Source organism: Carettochelys insculpta, chromosome 5, assembly GCF_033958435.1.
Source record: "Carettochelys insculpta isolate YL-2023 chromosome 5, ASM3395843v1, whole genome shotgun sequence".
NCBI lineage: Eukaryota > Metazoa > Chordata > Testudines > Carettochelyidae > Carettochelys > Carettochelys insculpta.
In genome coordinates this window covers 45,977,898-45,996,210 of record NC_134141.1, presented here as the reverse complement: position 1 = coordinate 45,996,210, position 18,313 = coordinate 45,977,898, and the positions used below count along the sequence as shown (strand labels likewise).

The 18,313-nt window shown below is 40.0% G+C and overlaps 1 protein-coding gene across 1 annotated transcript in view; it reads right to left on the bottom strand.

Moving 5' to 3' along the window:
- Positions 1–4,285: 4,285 nt before the first annotated feature.
- MEGF10 (multiple EGF like domains 10) overlaps positions 4,286–18,313 on the bottom strand; it is a 151,825-nt gene continuing 137,797 nt past the window's right edge. The window contains exons 19-25 of the mRNA XM_074995035.1: positions 16,978–17,106; positions 16,179–16,415; positions 15,086–15,213; positions 14,744–14,867; positions 14,080–14,124; positions 11,464–11,670; positions 4,286–9,376 (exon numbers count right to left, since the gene is read on the bottom strand). Coding sequence (XP_074851136.1) covers positions 9,216–9,376; positions 11,464–11,670; positions 14,080–14,124; positions 14,744–14,867; positions 15,086–15,213; positions 16,179–16,415; positions 16,978–17,106 — 1,031 coding nt within the window. The 3' untranslated portion in view covers positions 4,286–9,215. The remainder of the gene's footprint in view (positions 9,377–11,463; positions 11,671–14,079; positions 14,125–14,743; positions 14,868–15,085; positions 15,214–16,178; positions 16,416–16,977; positions 17,107–18,313) is intronic.

Sequence of the window (18,313 nt, the reverse complement as noted above, 5' to 3'; positions counted from 1 at the left end):
CAAAAGGGGTGGAGCTAAAAGAAACAAGAAGGTGCCTAACAAGATATTGATTCATAAAAATAGACAAGAATAGATAACTGTGCAAGTTGGCCCTGTCTAGAAAAGGTCCTATAAGAACAGCTGGATAACCCTGAAAACTGGAGTAATAGAAATGGGATGAAATTTAGTAAAGTGCAGCATCATGCACTTAGTGACTAACAAGAATTTCTGTTATAAACTAGGGACTTTATATGGTAACCTAAGGAAAGACACCCGGATGTATTGGTGGATGACAGAATGACTGTGGGCCACCAAAGTGACACAGCTGTGAAAAATGTTAATACAATCTCAGGATGCATCAGGCAATGTATTTCCAACAGAGAGAGGGAAATGTTATTGCCATTATATGAAGCACTGGTTAGAACTGTGTGTAATTTTGGTCTCCTACATATAAGAAAAGATGAATTCAAACTGGAACAGGTGCAGAGAAGGAATGGAGAACCTACTTTACATGAGAAGCATTAAAGAACTTGAGTGTCCTCTGGCAACTGCATGGAGCTGGGGCCAGAGTTGGGGAGCCTGTTGAAGCAGCAAGCCGCATCTGTAGGGCCAGGCAGCTGCGGCCAGCCAGTGGGGGTGGACAGGTACTTGGAGAGCATTAACCAACCTCCAGAAAAAATCCTCATTTGGGACCACTGAGGTCTGAAGGGTGCTGGACTAGGGAGGTGCAACCTGTAATAGTTTACATAAAATGTTGTTACAAGGAAGAGAGGGAAGAATTGTTCTCTTTAACCGCTGAGGATAGGACAAGAAGCAATAGGCTTAAATTTTAGCAAGGATGATTTATGTTGGACACTACATAGCTGCCTGACCCTGAAGATGCAGCTTGCCACACCAGAGGGCTCTCTGGCCCTGGCCCCGTACAGCTGCCAGGGGATGCTGGCTCCCCAGCCCTGGCCCTGCACAGTTGCCAGGGGAACACAGGTACTGCAGCCCCAGTCCTCCACTAGGCTGCTGGGGACGTTACCTCTGGACCCACCCTGCTGCCCCGTATGGGGCTGTCAGAAGTCCATCTGGGCTTGCCTTCCTGTCCCAGACCTCTGGTTCAGAAGCATTCCTCATCCAGCAGGACGAGGGATGTTGCCAGACCAGATAGTGCCAATTTTAGGAGATGCAACATGTATCAGGTCATCTTTCAGTCTTCTCCAGACTAAATAAGCCCATTTTTTCAATCTTCTCTTATATATTATGCTTTCTAGATCTTCAGTCATTTTTGTTGCTCTTTGCTGGACTTTCTCCAATTTGTCAACACCTTTCCTGAAATGCAGTGTCTAGAGCCGGACACAATACTCCAGTTGAGGCCTAATCAGAACACTCTAGTACAAGAATTACTTCTCATGTCTTCCTTAAAACGCACCTGTTAATACATCCCAGAATAATGTTTTGCATTTTTTTTTCACAAGTGTTATGCTGTAAGCTGATATTTAACTTATGATGCACTATCTCCCTCAGATCGTTTTGCACAGTACCGCCTTCTTAGGCAGTCATTTCCCATTTTGCATGTATGCAACTGATTATTCCCTCCTAAGTGAAGTACTTTGCATCTATCCTTTTTGACTTTCATCCTATTTCTTCAGATTATTTCTCCAATTTGTCCAGACCATTTTGAATTTTAATCTTATCTTCCAAAGCACTTGTAACCCCTCCCAGCCTGGTATAATTGGCAAATTTGATAAGTGTACTCTGTGCCATTATCTAAATCACTGATGAAACTATTGAATAGAACCAGAACTGATCCCAGAGGGACTCCACTTGATATGTCCTTCCAGCTTGACTCTCAACCACTGACAACTACTCTCCAACCAGATTTGCACCATTGATGGTAGCTTCATCTAGATTGTATTCCATTGTTTGCTTATGAAAAAATAATGACAGTGTCAAAAGCCTTACTAAAGTCAAGTTATACCATGTCTACTTTTTCCCTTCCCCACCAGGTTTGTTACTCTACCAAACAAAGCTACTAGGTTGATTCGACATAATTTGTTCTTGCCAAATGCATGCTGACTGTTAGTTATCAGCTCATTATCTTCCAGGTGTCTGCAAATTGATTGTTTAATTAATTGTTCCTATATCTTTTTGGGTATAAAAAGATCACTGGCTTGTAACTTCCTATTTTTTTCTCATTTCCCCTTTTTATAGATTGGCACTACATCCAGGCTTTTCCAGGCCTCTAAAATCTCACACATTTTCTGTGACTTTTCAAAGATAGTTTCTATAATGGCTCAGATGTCTCCTCAGTTAGTTGCTTGAGTATTCAAGAATGTATTTCATATGATGATTACTAGAAGACATCTAACTTGTCTGAGTAATTTTTAACTTGTTATTTTCCCTATTTTATTCTCATCGCATCACATCATAATGAGTATAATCAATCTCTGAACTACAGAAATAGACTTACTTCTAAAAGTACACTTCTAAGTATAATCAGCTCTTTCATTGCACTAGAGTCTTCTAAGAAAATCGTTCAGCTTTTCCATATCAAAAAGACATGTATGTAGGGCCAGATCCTGCAAGACATTATGACAATCATGTTAGCAATAAAGGTGTAGTAGAACTGTAAGATGAACAGAAAGTAGAATTTTCTGTGTAGTTTCCGGTAATTATTGTAGACCCAGAGGCTGTACTTAGTAGGACAGTTGTGAAAGTGCAGTTGATCTGCTTAAAAAAATGATGCTTGAAATGCTGCTGAGGTCAGATATGCTTTGGCTGTTCTGCAATATAAATGCTGATTACACAAGTTAAAAATACTCATGAAGCAATTTAATTCACTCAAATATTACAAGAACGATTACACTTTGGAAGGAATATGTTTTCGCATGTGAGGCACTTCTGCCCTCTGCATCTCACACTATGGATTAAAGTTTTTACAAAATTATACCTGAGAAAGGACTTCAGGTTAGAGCTGTATATTTGGAATTTTGTTTAACCTGTTTAAGATAGTTCACTCAAGTTTCTTCTTTAAGAATCTCAGTTAATTCCAAGGACTATTTTCTTTCTCCCTGTAACTCAACTCTAAATATAACCTTTAGTGTCATTCACATAATGACTCACACAAGACTTGGGTCTCCCATTTGGATGTGAGGCTAACTAGCTACTATATCTCTACTTAAAGCACACTAGAGCCCAAATAATCCTGGAGAAAACTTTGTGAGATGAATGACAACTTTCTGGCCAAATCTCATATTACTGAGCAATCTAACAGAGGAGACAATAAAAAAACATCCCCAAGCACATTTGCCAATAGCTAGTGTTCTTGAGCCAGTTCAGAGGTTTCACAGCAGGCCATGGAACTGAAAAATAATGGCAGACTTGCTGGATGATCTACCTCTATACTGGTAATTTTACGCTTTTTACTGGTATTTTACTGGTATTGAAAATATGATGTTGTTATCCTGCCAAACAGATGTGTGGGGGTCAAGAGAAATGCCTGGACATTATTTAAATCTTTCCACAAGCAGGAAGCAGGACTGACTGTCACAGCTCCAAAGAGATCATTCTGACCATGTCTAGGCTGCGGGCTTCTGTTGACAAAACTTCTGTCAAAATCAACAGATCACGTGTCCAGCCTGCAGATCTCTTGGAAGAGATCTGCTGGTCGAGAACATTCTGTCAACATCTCTGTACACCTCATTCCACAAGAAAGAAGGGCTGTCTTGACACAAAGGTTTTTCGACATCTGGCCCCATGTGAAGGGTCCAAATGCTGGAAAAGCCTCTCCCAACAGAACTGTCAGCAAAAGATACACAAATGCATTGTGCAATTTGCGTATCTTCTGCTGATGTGTTCTTGGCAATTTAGACACAACCTAAGATAGTGGGGCATCACCAGAGTACAGCAGGATCCTTGTCCCTTGCCATGCCATTAGAGGCTCAAAAAAAGCATAAGAAGAGGTGGCTCAGAGTTGGTTCCGCATTAGTTAAATATTCAGGGAGCCCATTAAGCCACCAAGCAGCCTTAGTGGGGACAAGAAACTGACATAAACACTTTAGAAATAGATGAGTTTTGGTGCAAAACTCTACAGTTGAAATCCTGTCCCCACTGTAGCTAGTGACAAAACTCTCATTGCCTTCAATGAGACCTGGACTATTATTGAACTGACCACATACATGTAAAGCCTCACAATGCGTCTTGTGGTATTTCAAGGTGCCCTTGGAGAAATGAAGACACAGGAGGGGAAAAATCAAACACAACATTTCAAGTATTTTATTAGAAAATTTATTACATTAACCTACAAGCATGTTTGGTGATATAAATGGTTGAGAAGGGTAATAGGATGAGCATCAGTCATCTTTGGAAAATAAACATTTCAGCATTGAAACAATTGTTTATTATCATCAAGATATAAGAGTAATTGTTTGTAGGTTTTCTTTAAAAATATATATTATAATTCAATCATATCAAAGTGGAAAGTGGCTGAGGTGAAACACTGAAAATATAATAGTGAGATCACAGGCTAGGGTATAAGTATGGATTATAGTAAGAAGTGCAAGGTTTTCTGTACAATAGTTAAACAAGCACCCATCCATTTTAAGTCATTTAAACTCCTATATCCACAGTCTTTAACATAAAGTGTTTTGTCAGAATTACCTCTGTATCCTTCAGTACGGATCTTCAAGATGCGTTGTTTTGTTCATGTGGTTTAGTGTAGAGTCATTACTTGGAAACATAACCCTGTTCAGCAGTCCCATTTTAGTCATGGTTTTTGAAAATCAAATACATTTTAAGTAATGTGATCATTAATATTTACATTTTCAAACTTTATTTCATTAGTTTGATTTTCATATTGTGATTGTTAAATGCTGCAGCATAAAGGATAGTCACAATGAAGGATGGTCAGCCCTCAATTTGTATGCACAGTTCCAATGAAAATTAATGGGAGTCATCAGTGTAAGAAAGTGAGATGAGGGCAAAGTTTAAGTGCAGCAGTGTGCTGGGAGTAAAATCTGATACTAAAAGTGTTTGTGAGGCTCCATGTTTTCCTAAAAGGCCAAGATGTAGTTTGTCTAATTCATTTAAAATTTCAGGGATTATACTCAATGCTATATTTTAAATCAGCAATTAACCTCAGGCTTAATCTGCATTTTATTGCACTGATGCACAAGTTGATAGGATTTCATATTATGTATTTTTGCAAGTGTCAAGCAGGATCTCTCTCCATTGTTCTCAAGGACTATGTCTACACTAGAGAGTTTGTAGACAAAAACTGGGGTTTTGTCGACAAAACTTGCAGAGCGTCTACACACGAAATGCATTTTGTCAACAGAAATTGTCAAAAAAAATCCATGTAGACCCCTTGGGGGGGGGGCCTTCTGTCAACAGAGTGGGTCAAAATATCAATCTGCTTTTATGTCTAGATGCGATCTGTTGACAGAAGTTTTGTGGACACATGTCTTCCAACAGTAACTTCTGTGGATAGATGCTTCTAGGGTAGACATAGCCAAGGAGTCTGGAAAGATAGCCAGGTCATTCATTAGCATGTACATCAGATCCCTAAGGAGGAATGATATGCAGATTTGGAAGGGTCTAAATTCCCCTTCTGGGTTAGTAAGCATACTGCACTGTAATGAGCAGCCAAGGCTCTTTGGCAGCTATGAAATGCGAGCTGCAGTTGGGCTTAGTGTATTCCAAAGCATGTCTTCCTGAAGGACACAAGGAAATCTGCTTTAGCTGGTATGATTGCTAACATGGGTGACATGGGAAAATTTCTTTTTCCCTTGTTATGCCAAGGGGGAATTTAGCCTTTGTTAATACCAGCAAACATTGATTGGCTTGGGATTTTAACCAAATATTATAGATACATTTCTACATTATCCAATGTTTTATTTGATCAAGATAATTACATGTAAATATTCTTTAAACAGAACCCAATACTTGTCCTGGCAACTGTATGTGTGAGCATGTACAATCACTTACACACTGATGCATATTCACAAGTCATTTTGTGTTGTTTGTATACTTATATAAGCCAAACACTTTTCTAGCATAAGCAGGTACAATTTTCCTTGGCCACAGCAGAAGTTTACCACATACAACAGGGCAGAATTTTTACCTGTTTGTATGAGTATATCTAGGGCATACACAATAGCAAGAAGGGTCGGAGCAGTATTTGTTGTCATGAGTGTTTGATTAATATATAATTTGAGGACGTGCACCACTTTTGGAATTCCTATGCAAGTTAAAAATAGTTTGCTCTATTTTTCACCCTTATATATTATGTAGGATAGGTATGTTTTTATGTTACATTGTGTGTAATTTGAATTTGATTGCCAATAGGTCAATTGTAAGAGGTGATAACTTTTGTGAATTCAGTTGTAATGTATTGCATTTTCTAGGCATAACTTCAGAAATGAGATTTTATTTTTAAGTTTGGATCACACAGAACAAACACATGTTTATTGATATCACTACATGTACTTGGCACACACAAACCCAATCAATCATTTAGCGTAAGTTGGGTGTAAAACACTGTTTGATTTCTTAAACGTCACAGCTTAGTTTTACATTTTTAAATGTCTTCAGCTGGCCATACATCTTTTATGCAGATGTAAAATTGCCCAGGAAGTTCCAGTTTGTCTGCAAATCCGCCCATATGTATATATTACATGAACACTGGATGTAATGGGCACCTCATGTAGCCACGAGCCCAGTTATGGTGAGGTCTTCAGCTGCAGAGTTCTGATCTGCTAACATTTTAATGGCAGCTAAAATCAAACAGACAGTATTTCTACTTCAGCCAAGGGGGTCTTTTGTATCCAGAAATATTTTCCATTTTTCTCACGGAGCCTCTGTATTGTAGCTACTATTTCTCCAGCCAAAGAGAACCACATCTAGTTGCTCAGGAGCCTATCAATACCATAACAACGTAAACAATTCTTTGTCTTTGACTCTAACATCATCCAAACTTTCAGATACAGAGCCAAAGTGGCGCCTATTGTACTGAGTCAGAGCGTTCACAAGCACCAAAATGCCTCCCCTACCTGCTGGCCTTCATACCACAGTACACAGATGTGTTTAAAGATAAACTTAGTTATGACAGGCTGTAGAGTCGCTAGGATGGGAAACTGAAAAACCTGTTTGAGATTATGGACCATCAGCAGGCTGCTTCACTAACATAACCAACAATATAGTATCTTCAACAATATTGATATATAAACAGCTCATCTTTAGACTTCAAATCTAAAATTCCAACAAGCAGTACATACTCCCTAGAGCTACTGTTTCTGTCCGTTTGCAGATTCAGGAAGACAATTTTGCATCAGATTCCAAATAAATAAATGTTATGGCCCATTCGGGGGTCTCAGACCACAAAAGTATCCCAGCTTGAAGTCCACAGAAGGCATCTAATGAAAATTAGAGAAGTTTCCAACTAAAATCAGGAGTGAAACAACCCAACACTTTGGGAAACTTTGCAAATGGATCCCAAATCCAGACTCATCACTCGAATTCTGCTTCAGGAGTAGATTCTATGAACAACTCTACTTCCGCTGAACTGCAAGAGCCTCAGCCATCAGGAAAGCTGGTTTCCACATACAGTGTCAAAGGAGTAAGGTGAACCCCAAACTAGATGTCATATTTTTCCTTTTCTTTTTGTGGAAACTTAGTTTGCCTTCTCATATCCCTCAAGCAAAACACCCTGTAGTTGTATTTTTTCTGCTGATTCAATCCACCAGTTTACGCTACTCACCTAACCTGCTTAACACATCTCTGGTGGACATTAGTATTATTATTTAATCATAGGACTGAAAGGGACCTCAAGAAGTCATCTAACCAAGTCTCCTGCACTCATGCAGGACAAAGTATTATCTAGACCACTCCAGCAATATCATTTCACATTTGTATTTCCCCTTTCCCCCGCCCCCCGCCCAAAAAAAAGACAATATTTCTTAACCAGACATAAAAAGACCAGCTGGCAAAAAATGCAAGAAACAATGGACATAACAGTAAAATATTTTCCAGTTATAAGCTACAGCACTAGAAACATAGATACACAATTTAAAAAGGAGATACAAGTTAATGAAAAATGGGCTATATGTGTCAAGTTATTAGCAATGCAAAAGACCAGCTTAAGCATATTTTTCCTACATCAACTATATATAACAAAAAAAAAAAAGAAAAAAAAAGAAAAAGGTGCCTTTTTAGCAAGTATGCACAGAGAGTGTTCAGTCATGTCTAGGGAAAAATTAATCAAAACATTGTACTATTCTTGTTCTATATTACAGTCCATATTACTTGTTTATAAAATTTAAACCTTTTCTTGCACTTCAAATTTACAGCATTCGACATTTTTGTCCATTCCTTACACACTCATTCAGTCCATTCTGACAAAAATAAACTGATTTCATTTACATATTTATGTAACAATTACTGATATGTTATGGATTATTACTTGTGTATGACAGGGATGGTTGGCAGAACTGCAGTATATGCAGCTTTAATGCACCAAATGATTTGGCAAGGATGGGTTTCAAAGCGTACTAGTATGGAGTACCCACTGATCCTTAGGCAATGCAATATTGATTCGTGCAATGCTTTTGTCACCTTCAGAACTACATAGGCAATGCATCACCATATCCAGTAATAAACGTGAGAAACATGTTTTTTCCCAAATCACTGCAACATTGCATTTGGTTGCACCCCATCAGATTGAGGCATTTTACACCTTGACCAAAGACAATGTAATCCATCACAATATGATGTGATGAGAAAGAAATCTGGCAATATGAGATTTTTTTTCTAGGTAACAAATGAATCAGACTCCCTGGAAGAAGGGGGTATGTGGTATGTTTTACAGTCCGTAAGAGGCTCCCTACTATGAAACATGAGTAAATGAAAAACAAACAAGAATTCCAATTTCAGAGTAGCAGAAATGGAACTATTTTCAGACTGTTCTGCAAACTATATGTTTAAGCAGGTATACTACAATGTATATGTGTGGCATTGGTGTCTCTGTGAAAATAACTGTAATGGAAAATCTGATCAGATTATCTTCAGTTTGGCATCTATCCATGTGCCGTATATGTTTACACAAACCTCAGTTTGAGATTCCTGTTCAGCATATAGCAATTGTCTACAGCATGGATTGGGAGCCAAATATGATGGCAAAGTAGAGGAAGGAGCATAACCAAGCCACTGTTCTCCTTAAGAGTTCCACTGTGCTGTACAATGAGCTTGAGGTGTCATTCACTGCTGACCTCCTTCTCAGGGGATGATGGACTATCTCGTACTGGAAGCAAGTCATAATGGCTTGGAATGTGACTGTTTTTGGGAAGATCATAAGGATCTTGGCTGAAAGGTCCATTGTTACTGAATGCACCCTGGACAACACTCACTGTAGGCTCTGTAATAAAAGAGAACATATATATTTGGGCACTGATAGCAGCAAATAGGAGGAAAACACCTTCATGAAAAGAATCAACAAGTCTTGCTAAATGTGTTCTGTTGCTTAAAAATAAATAAATAACTTGTTCACTCTACTCTAAATTCTTAAGTAAAGAGTGTTCACTGGTATTAAAACTGCTCAGTTATGCAACCAACTCAACTGTGCGTGCATTTGTGAGTTGGTAATATAACGCAATCAAGCAGAATTGCATGTCCTCTTCTCTCTTTAGGCAGGTCGCAGAAAGCCAGCTCCTGTTTAAACATACATTGGGCTAAACTTTGGGCTTCTCAGCACAGTCTCAGCAGGAAAAGGATAGTGTATAAGGCATCCCACAGAAATTTGCATAGTATCCTCAAACATACATTGTGAAGTACCAAGTAGCAGCTTGTCTTTCTCTCTAACACAGATTCATTAGTCATGTCCCAGCCTTCTTCATCCCATAGATCCCACACTCCATGATGCCCCAGAAAGAGTCACCATGGACTTAGCAAGACAGTGGACACCCTCATGGACTTCTAAGAAGTCTCCACATAGGAGCAGAAAGAGAGAGTTAGAGCCAAATTCTGATTCTACTTCAAACAACTTTTTAGAGCATTTTCCATCAGAGGTAACTGTCAATGTGGGGACATCTTTCAACATGTTAGGAGAATTCCAAAATATATCGTACAGATCCCCTTTAATGATATTTTTAACCTCTGTTGCTAACACACTTAAGAATAACTAAGTAATATACAGCTAACCATACAATGAGCTTCCATTTTACTCATAATAGTGCTTGCGCCTTTTTTAAAAGCTGTGACCCATCTAATATCTGAAAGTATTTCAATCCAGCTAGTAACCGGTAATACTCTTGTTGCCTACTGTGTACGAATTAAGAAAAGAAGGATGGTCTTACAGTTAAGGCAGTCAGGAGATCCGGTCTGTGACCTTGGGCAGTCATGTAAATGACCTACCAGTTTTCTCAGGACTGTAATAACTCCACAGGGGTCAACATGGGAAAGAAACCAGGAGCTGAAGAGTTTTTAGTAGGCGAGGGGGCTGGAGGTGTGGAAAGCAGGACACACATTGTCTCACCACAACAGCCACAGAGATCTGCCTCTGTTGTCCACCAGTGCTAGCCATACTCTGGACTGGAAAACCTGCTCCAGGGATAAGTTATGTGCCAGCGAGAGGCTAAGTAACGTGTCTCATTGCTATGTTAAGGAGGGCAAGAATATGGCTCTCTGGCAAAGATATTTAGGTGGGAGACGTTATTTATTTAAACATTGAAACTAAAGTATTTGAAGCCACCTTCTTTGTGAATTGCTTCACAAATTTGAAAAGTATGAGATTGTTCCCATTATTACCATGTTCAGTGATTTTTGTTTTGTTTTTTGTTTTTTGGTTTTTTTTTTTTGGTTGAGTCTGTGTTGAAGCGTTAATGTCTTCATGTCACCTTTTTGAGGGTAACAGCAGATATTTCAGTAACCTCTCATGTCGTTCTCTGGCCTGGTTCTGGGGTACCAGATACAGCCTTTTGTCTGTGCTTATCAGTAAATCCACCTCTTTCAGGGGACATAAAGCAGTCCAAATGAAAGGAAAATACTTCCCTGACCCCCTTCATTGTCTAAGGGAGAGGGAAGCAGTCTCTCACACCCTCCAGGCAGCCTCAGTTCGCACTCTTAATGTGAGTAAAGATCAAGGCTTAATCTTGGGGAATCTCAACACAGAATCAGTCCAGCTCACCTTCCTCCTCGAAGGATTGGGCAGGCAGTGTTTGCAAGCAAGAAGTCAGTGCCATAGGGCTGTGCTCTCCAGACGCTAGGCCCTGTCTCGGCTTGTTCTGAATGCCATCCCTGCAGCTCAGAGTTCCTTCCTTTAAGGGGCCTAGCCTCCAGACCTGACAAGCACATGTGGTGAACTGCAATTGATTGTTACCACAGCAGTTCCTTAACCCATATCTCACAGGTGATGACTCATCTGCCCCATCACAACTTGATTCAACGGAAAAGTCTTGCACAATGTGTCCTTATCACACACAACCTGACAATGCAGTTTGAACTTACCAACTTCATAGACATTCTTGTTGGCTGAAGCAGAGTTGCTGATCTCAGCATAGGGGGAGTCCCTGCGTGCCGGTGACTTCATTTCGACGTATCCACATTCTGAGTTTTTTGGAACAAGTGCGGGTGGATCTTTAATAGTAGCATATGGATTTTCAGAGCTACTTAATGAGCAGTTGCTTAAATTATATTCTGAGTTCTTCATCAAATCTGATAATAGAAAATACAGCACTGTAATCTTTTGAATGTGCTCCATAATGTCTACGTATGAACACTGTGACTTAATAAAGCAAAATAAACATCAGATCCAGAAACTGCTTGCCCACCAAACAGATCATCTACTTTGAGTCCTGCGCAGTTTCTCAGAAGTCAATAGCTATTTAGAAATTTGTGATAAATACTTCCCCAAATTTGTTTGGCATGGTGATTAACAGAGTTACTTCACTTGTTCTGCTATTTATGGGTCTGATTTTGCTTGGTGTTGAGCTCCTTCTGCAAAGTGCAGCTCTCATTAAAGTTGGGTCTCGCACTAACTGAAGGTAAGTTACAGGATCAAGCTATAAGAGACACCCTTAGAACACTTGTGTCTTTTACAGTGCTGAACTAATAACACATCAATAAACATAATGATTACTGACGGGGTGGCACTAACAGGTGATTCCAATAATAACTGGGAGGTAAAGGCAGGGTGCTTACAGTGAGGGACCACTTTGCTCTGCCAGTGCCTTGCTTGGTGACCATCAAGACTTGCTAAGAGTCAGCTGCTTTTCTTCAGCTTCCCCAATAGTAGAGATGGAAGTGGAAAGAATGAGCAGGGGTCAACTGATTAGTCTGTTTGGTGTATGACTAAGGGACTGATAAAATTTTGGGATGGAAAGCGTTTACTTGGGCTGGGAAGATTTGGTGAGGATTTCTTCTTTCTTTTCAGATTTTTAGCCAAGACTTTCAGAATTAACGACTGAGGCCTGGTCTACACGTAAAAGTTGAGTTGACAAAACCACATCCTGAGCACTGTAGGTATGCCAACATAACCCTCAGCATAGATGTGGCTATGTCCATGGAAAGATGCTTCTTTTGACCTAGCTACTGTCAAAGGGTGTATTCCACACACCACTGGAAAAACATCCTCCTTTGGTGTAGGAAGCATCTACACTATGGGATTATGCTAGCATAGCTATGGCACCTAGCTGTACTGGTATGGGCTCCCTAGTATAGAGCTACCCTGATTTTGGAGACACAATTTGAATTTCAGAGAGTGCAGGGTCAGAGATTTCCAAGAATCAGTCCCTTTAAGGGAGTCTCAAATGAAGTACCCCAAAATCTCTGAAGAGCATCCACAGACTCCTTCACTACCAGAAAATGTCATAAATTGAAATGTTATAATTATATTGTATTGCACAAATGCTCCAAATATAGCTGCTGTCATCTCTATACTTTACTCCCTCATTTTCAGATGCCTGGTTAAAAATGAGCCTTCCAGTGAGACTTGAAGGGAATCAGAATCAGGCTACGTCAGACCAAGAAGAGGAAAAAACTCCCCAGCTGTAGTGCCCTGGCAGACTATGCCTTGTCAAGTAACCCTCTCATTTCTATCAACGGGACTCATCTCTGCTAATCTCAGGTGTAGTATAGCATGGGGGAGATATATGGCCTCTCCATTACTAAGCCATTTACAGTTTGAAAGGTTAATAGCGGAACCATAAATTTCTTCTCGAAACTCACAGCCAGCCAGTGCAGAGCATGGAACACAGGTTAAATTTACCAATTGAGCCATCACATTCTGTACCATATTTAGCATCCAGATGGAGCTAAGATACAGGCCTATGTAGAGAACATTACAGTTGCATAATCTTAATGTGGGTGACAAAGACCTGCTGCAACTTAACCTTCTAGTGGCAGAATAAACATTTCCTGAATAAACTTTATGCTGTAAATGTGCCCACGTAGTGCCAAAGCACTGCAGGCGCATTTGTGCACACAGTGGCAACTGTAGACAAGAAAGGATATGCTCATCTCAAACACTACAGCATTATCACATTTCATTTTCATTGCTGTATTGCCATGTTGTGGTCTTCTTGAATTCTGAACAGCTTACTTATATATAAAGGAGTTATTTCCTTTCTCTTATTACTATCAAACCAGAAAACAGCTTTGCCAGAAGTCTTCAGAAGTTCACTCAGGCAAGCTTAGCTGTGCCCAGAAGCCATGGCTTCATACAAATCTATACTACCCTCACAAGGTACCTGGAATATGGTATGGGGAAACATCTAGGAAAGGGTGATAGGCTACCTGCACATCACAGGACCCAGCAGGGGATGTGAAGAAAGGACATATCCTCCTTCCAGAAAGGGCGGGGCAGGGGGGCAAAGAAAAACATTCTAGGAACTGCAGTCCATGTTAGTCAGTGGAGTTTCTTTGTTTTGGTGTGACTCGTGAGTTTTCTGTTTAACCAGTAAACTGTGGCAGGACGAAAAGGTCCAAGAGATACGGATATTACATTGGTTTCTAAAATGGTCAGGTAGCACACTAATTTACAAACAGTCTTGTGCTTTGTACACTCATTTTCCACAGAAATATCTGTTTATTTTTATTTTAATGTGTCAGAAAATAAAAACTCACCTTTCAGGGATTTTCCCATATATCCTCTGTCAAGTCCAAAAGCACCTAGGAAAAAGGAGTAACAAAAAGCAAAGCAAAGAACATTTTGTAAATTCAATTGCAATTTTCTGGGCAATCATTCAAAACCTCTACAAAATTGTTTCATGACTAATTTTTGCCACACAAGAGGAATGACCCTACAATGAAAGCACTGATACACTGCAGAAATAGCATGATTGTGCACCTGTATACTGACTGACTATGTCTAGATTCATAGAGTTTAGGGCTAGAAAGAACCATTAACCATTTAGTCCGATCTTCTGTATATCAGAGGCCATTAAATGTCACCCAGTGTAGACCAGACCTAAGTCAAGTACCCCACAAAAGTCTAAGTCTATTACATTTCCACCATTACTTTTATCAGCCACACCTGTAGTCTAATCAAAGAATTTCCATAAAGTTAACTTGACTGCCTTTAATTATATTCCTCTCTTTCGGGTACTGAACCACTGGTCAGCCAAGGAGGATGGCCATGGCCTTGACCCTTCTGCTCTCGGTTTGGCAATGCTAGTACCACTAGCAGTGTTAGCTAGCTTCCAAGAAGAACCACCAGATTGTACCTAAACCTCATACAGGGGAAATCACTACAGGTAATATGCAGCACACTTTCTTTTTATTTCTTTACCAAGCTCATTGAGGTAGCCTCCATGTTTCCAGTCTGCAGGAAGTGTTCCCGTATAGTCCAGGACTGCACCCCGTTTTCCAGGATCAACATTCTTAAGATTCACAAACAGATGATTGGTTTTTGACTATTTCAAACAAACAAAGAAAAGACAATGTTGACTGACGCTGATTATAGATCACTAATGTTTACACTAGATGACAACTGGGGAAAACAAAACCAATGCGGTAACTTAAGAAATTGAATCCTTTACAAAAATGACTTGGTGAAGAGATGTAAAAGGAAACATTGGGCTAATACTGCCTGTTTGTCTGCACAGTGGCCATCACTGTTTTCTTATCTTACCTTCGCAAGGGCCCTCCTGTCCATGTTGTTGACATGAGGTGGGGTTGTGCACTGTGTTAGGGTGTGATAGCTAGGGTTGGTGAAGTAGTGGCTATTAGCATTTCCACCGTTAGCATGAGGAATGGTTTCTGAAAAGGGAGAAGAAAATGAACAAATTAACAGAATGTGCTGTCACCTCTTGAAGATATTTCTTTAATACTCAGCTCCCTTACTCCTTTTTGCCACCATTGTCAGCAAACTTGGCATTAACCTCAACATTAACCAGTTTTCAAAAATGCCAACCATCAATTCAACATTGTGTATGTTGCTACTACTGTGACTTCCCCTTGGGTGCAGTTTTCAAACATACCTTCATCTGCTCTGACTACTGCAACTCTTGGCCTCTCAAAGCCCTAGCTTCCCAACTCCTTCATATACAGAACGTCATTGCCAAAGTTTCATGACTACAAAAACGTGTGATGATAGCAGCCCAACTCTGTGTGGTCAGCATTTTCCTTTGTCCAACAGTACATATTTCTACCAGCATAGGTAGGTTTTATATATTAAACGCATAGATTAAAGAGTCTATATTGTCTGACACCCAACAGGTCACATCTATAGGCAGTCAGAAAGATTCAGGCAGAACTGACTATGTGCCACTGATAGCAAACATGGCGCTGTTGCCAGCCAGTGTGTCCTGAAAAGTTGAGTTGCTGGCTAGACAGAAGTGACAGCCTGCTGAGGATACACAAATTCAGTGGATCCTTGAAAATCTCCCTCTTCAGCATGGGACACTTATGAAATGCCATCTCCACGTAGATCAGAACCGCCCTCACTTGTGGAATTCCCAAGGGAGGGTGGCATTAGGAAATCAAAATATGCTCCCTGAGAGTATAAACTTCCCTACTCATAGTAGCATTTACCAATGCAGGAAGGTGCCAGCTGAACCTCCACAAGCCTGTGGGGGCATTTATATAGCCGTTTATGAGCTTGATTAAGGAAGGATGAATAGTTGTGAAACACAAGTAAGGAACAAAATTTGTAATTGTCAAGAACTCCTGTTTCTCTGGCTAGGATTTACTTAGTCATGTCCCTCCCACACATCTGCTCCTACCTGACATGGTATAATCCGTATTGATGACCCTCATGGCAGGTGTATAGGTAACTGCTGGCATATTTGTTTCTTTCCCCTTCTGCTTTTGTCTATAAATGATGAATAGTGCTAGCAAGAAGAGGACAACGAGGACAAGAATAATGATTCCGGCAATAGCCCCAATCTGGTAAGAATCAGCAGGGATAGCAGTACTGGTACGGCTCAAACTGTTCAAGTTTCCTACTATGATAACCCCAGCTGGAAAACAAGAAGAAATGAAAACACATGACATAAATGCATACAAGATCTATAACATCAAGAGTAGAGGACTGAATTCTATTGTTAAAGTTCTTACTAGGTTCAGGTTTAGACACTTGAAATAGTTGTGCCAAAAGCCTTTGGAGTGAAAGCTCCTTACCTAGCAACAACGATGCATGTAAAAACTATTTTATATGTCTGATTCCTTGGCTGAAAAAATAGCACTCTGCCCTCTGGGTAGGAAATATACCATGTACAAAGTCCCTGACCCACTGGCAGCTTTGTATGGCATTATCGAGTGCAATTGTGCAAAAGATACCGTCACATGCTTTGTTAAAAACATGCATACTATCCTAGTTCATGGCCTTTCCTTCCTTCAGTAAGCAATATGCCATCTGATGGCTGAAGACCCACAAGTATAAATGTTATTAACAAAAAATCAAGTGAGTAATTTAAATACACATCCAGGGAATTCATTACTTATGGACAGATGACATTTAAGAGAGTTTAATCCATAAACATTTTATAGTACTTCCACAGTCATTTTATTGCATGTCATTACCTTGATCACACCTCGCTCCTTTCCAGCCTGGACTGCAATAACAAGTTCCTGTGATGTGGTCACAAGTGGAGTTATTCAGACAGTCACATATTTGCCGACAGCCATAACCATATGTACCTGGGGGACACTCTGTGCAAAATAATAAAAAAAATCAGATGCACAGCTTCATATTTGAACCTAGGACTATCAAGTGCGTGTGTAGTAAATGCTCCTGAAATATTTTAATGTTATAGCTACACACTATCGAACACCCACAACACTGGCCATCAGAAAGCAGGTACGCTTTTAGAAGTGACCAGCAGGTGGCAATGTGTTCTTAGTGCTGGAGGTTTAGGAGGGAAGAAAATATCTTGTTTGCTTAAAATGATTTCCTATCTGGGAATAAGCAAAATATTCTGTTCAAATATGGATAGCTGGGCCTCATTTTTCCATGGCCCAGATCCTTATTTGCGTCTTTGTAAAATGAATATAAATGGTCTCCAAATCACAATGGCACAGGTTTAAATGTCTTTTATTTATGGTGCAAAGCAGCAGAGGACCAGTTACTGTGGGCTAGGTACACAAAGAGACTTAGGCGTGATGATGATAAGCATTGCCAGCCCTAACTGTAGAGGCTTAGAAAATCACTGGGATTCACAAAGCCTAGGAAATTGGGAAATACCAAGACAACTGGTGGGTGATAAGCCCCACCCCTTTCTCGGAGACTGACACAAGTCTGGGCTGCACACAGGGGCTTCTCTCTGCTCAGGAATTTTACCTTCAAACTCTCTTGCTGTTAGGTACATGTGCCATTTCAGTAAGAGGCAGGAGTAGTGGGAAGAGCAGGAGGAGCTTGTTCGTAACTTTAGTTCACTAAGGCTGTCTACACAGAAGTGTTATTTCAAAATATGCTGCTCTGGAAGAGCATATTTCAAAATAAAACTGCTACACACAAAACTGCATTTTAAAATAGCACTTTGCTCTTTTGAAATACCGTGTCTACACATATAGAGCCTATTTTGAAATAAAGCTATTGGATGCACTATGGCTTATTTTGAAATAGGCTCTATTCCCAGTGTTAACAGCGCCTATTTCAAAATAGGTGATATTCCTCATAGAGGCCGTGTCTACACATGCTTTCCCTTTCAGAACGGTCATGTTAATGAGGCACTTGGAGGCATGTTAATGAGGCACTGACATGCATATTCAGCACCTCATTAGCATGATGGTGACCAGTCATGCTTCAAAAGTGCTGCTTTCAAAACGCAGACTGGCTGTATAGACACGGGTGCTTCGAAATAAACCCCTTACTTTAAAAGTCCCTTATTCTCAATTAGTTTTGGGAATAAGGGAATTT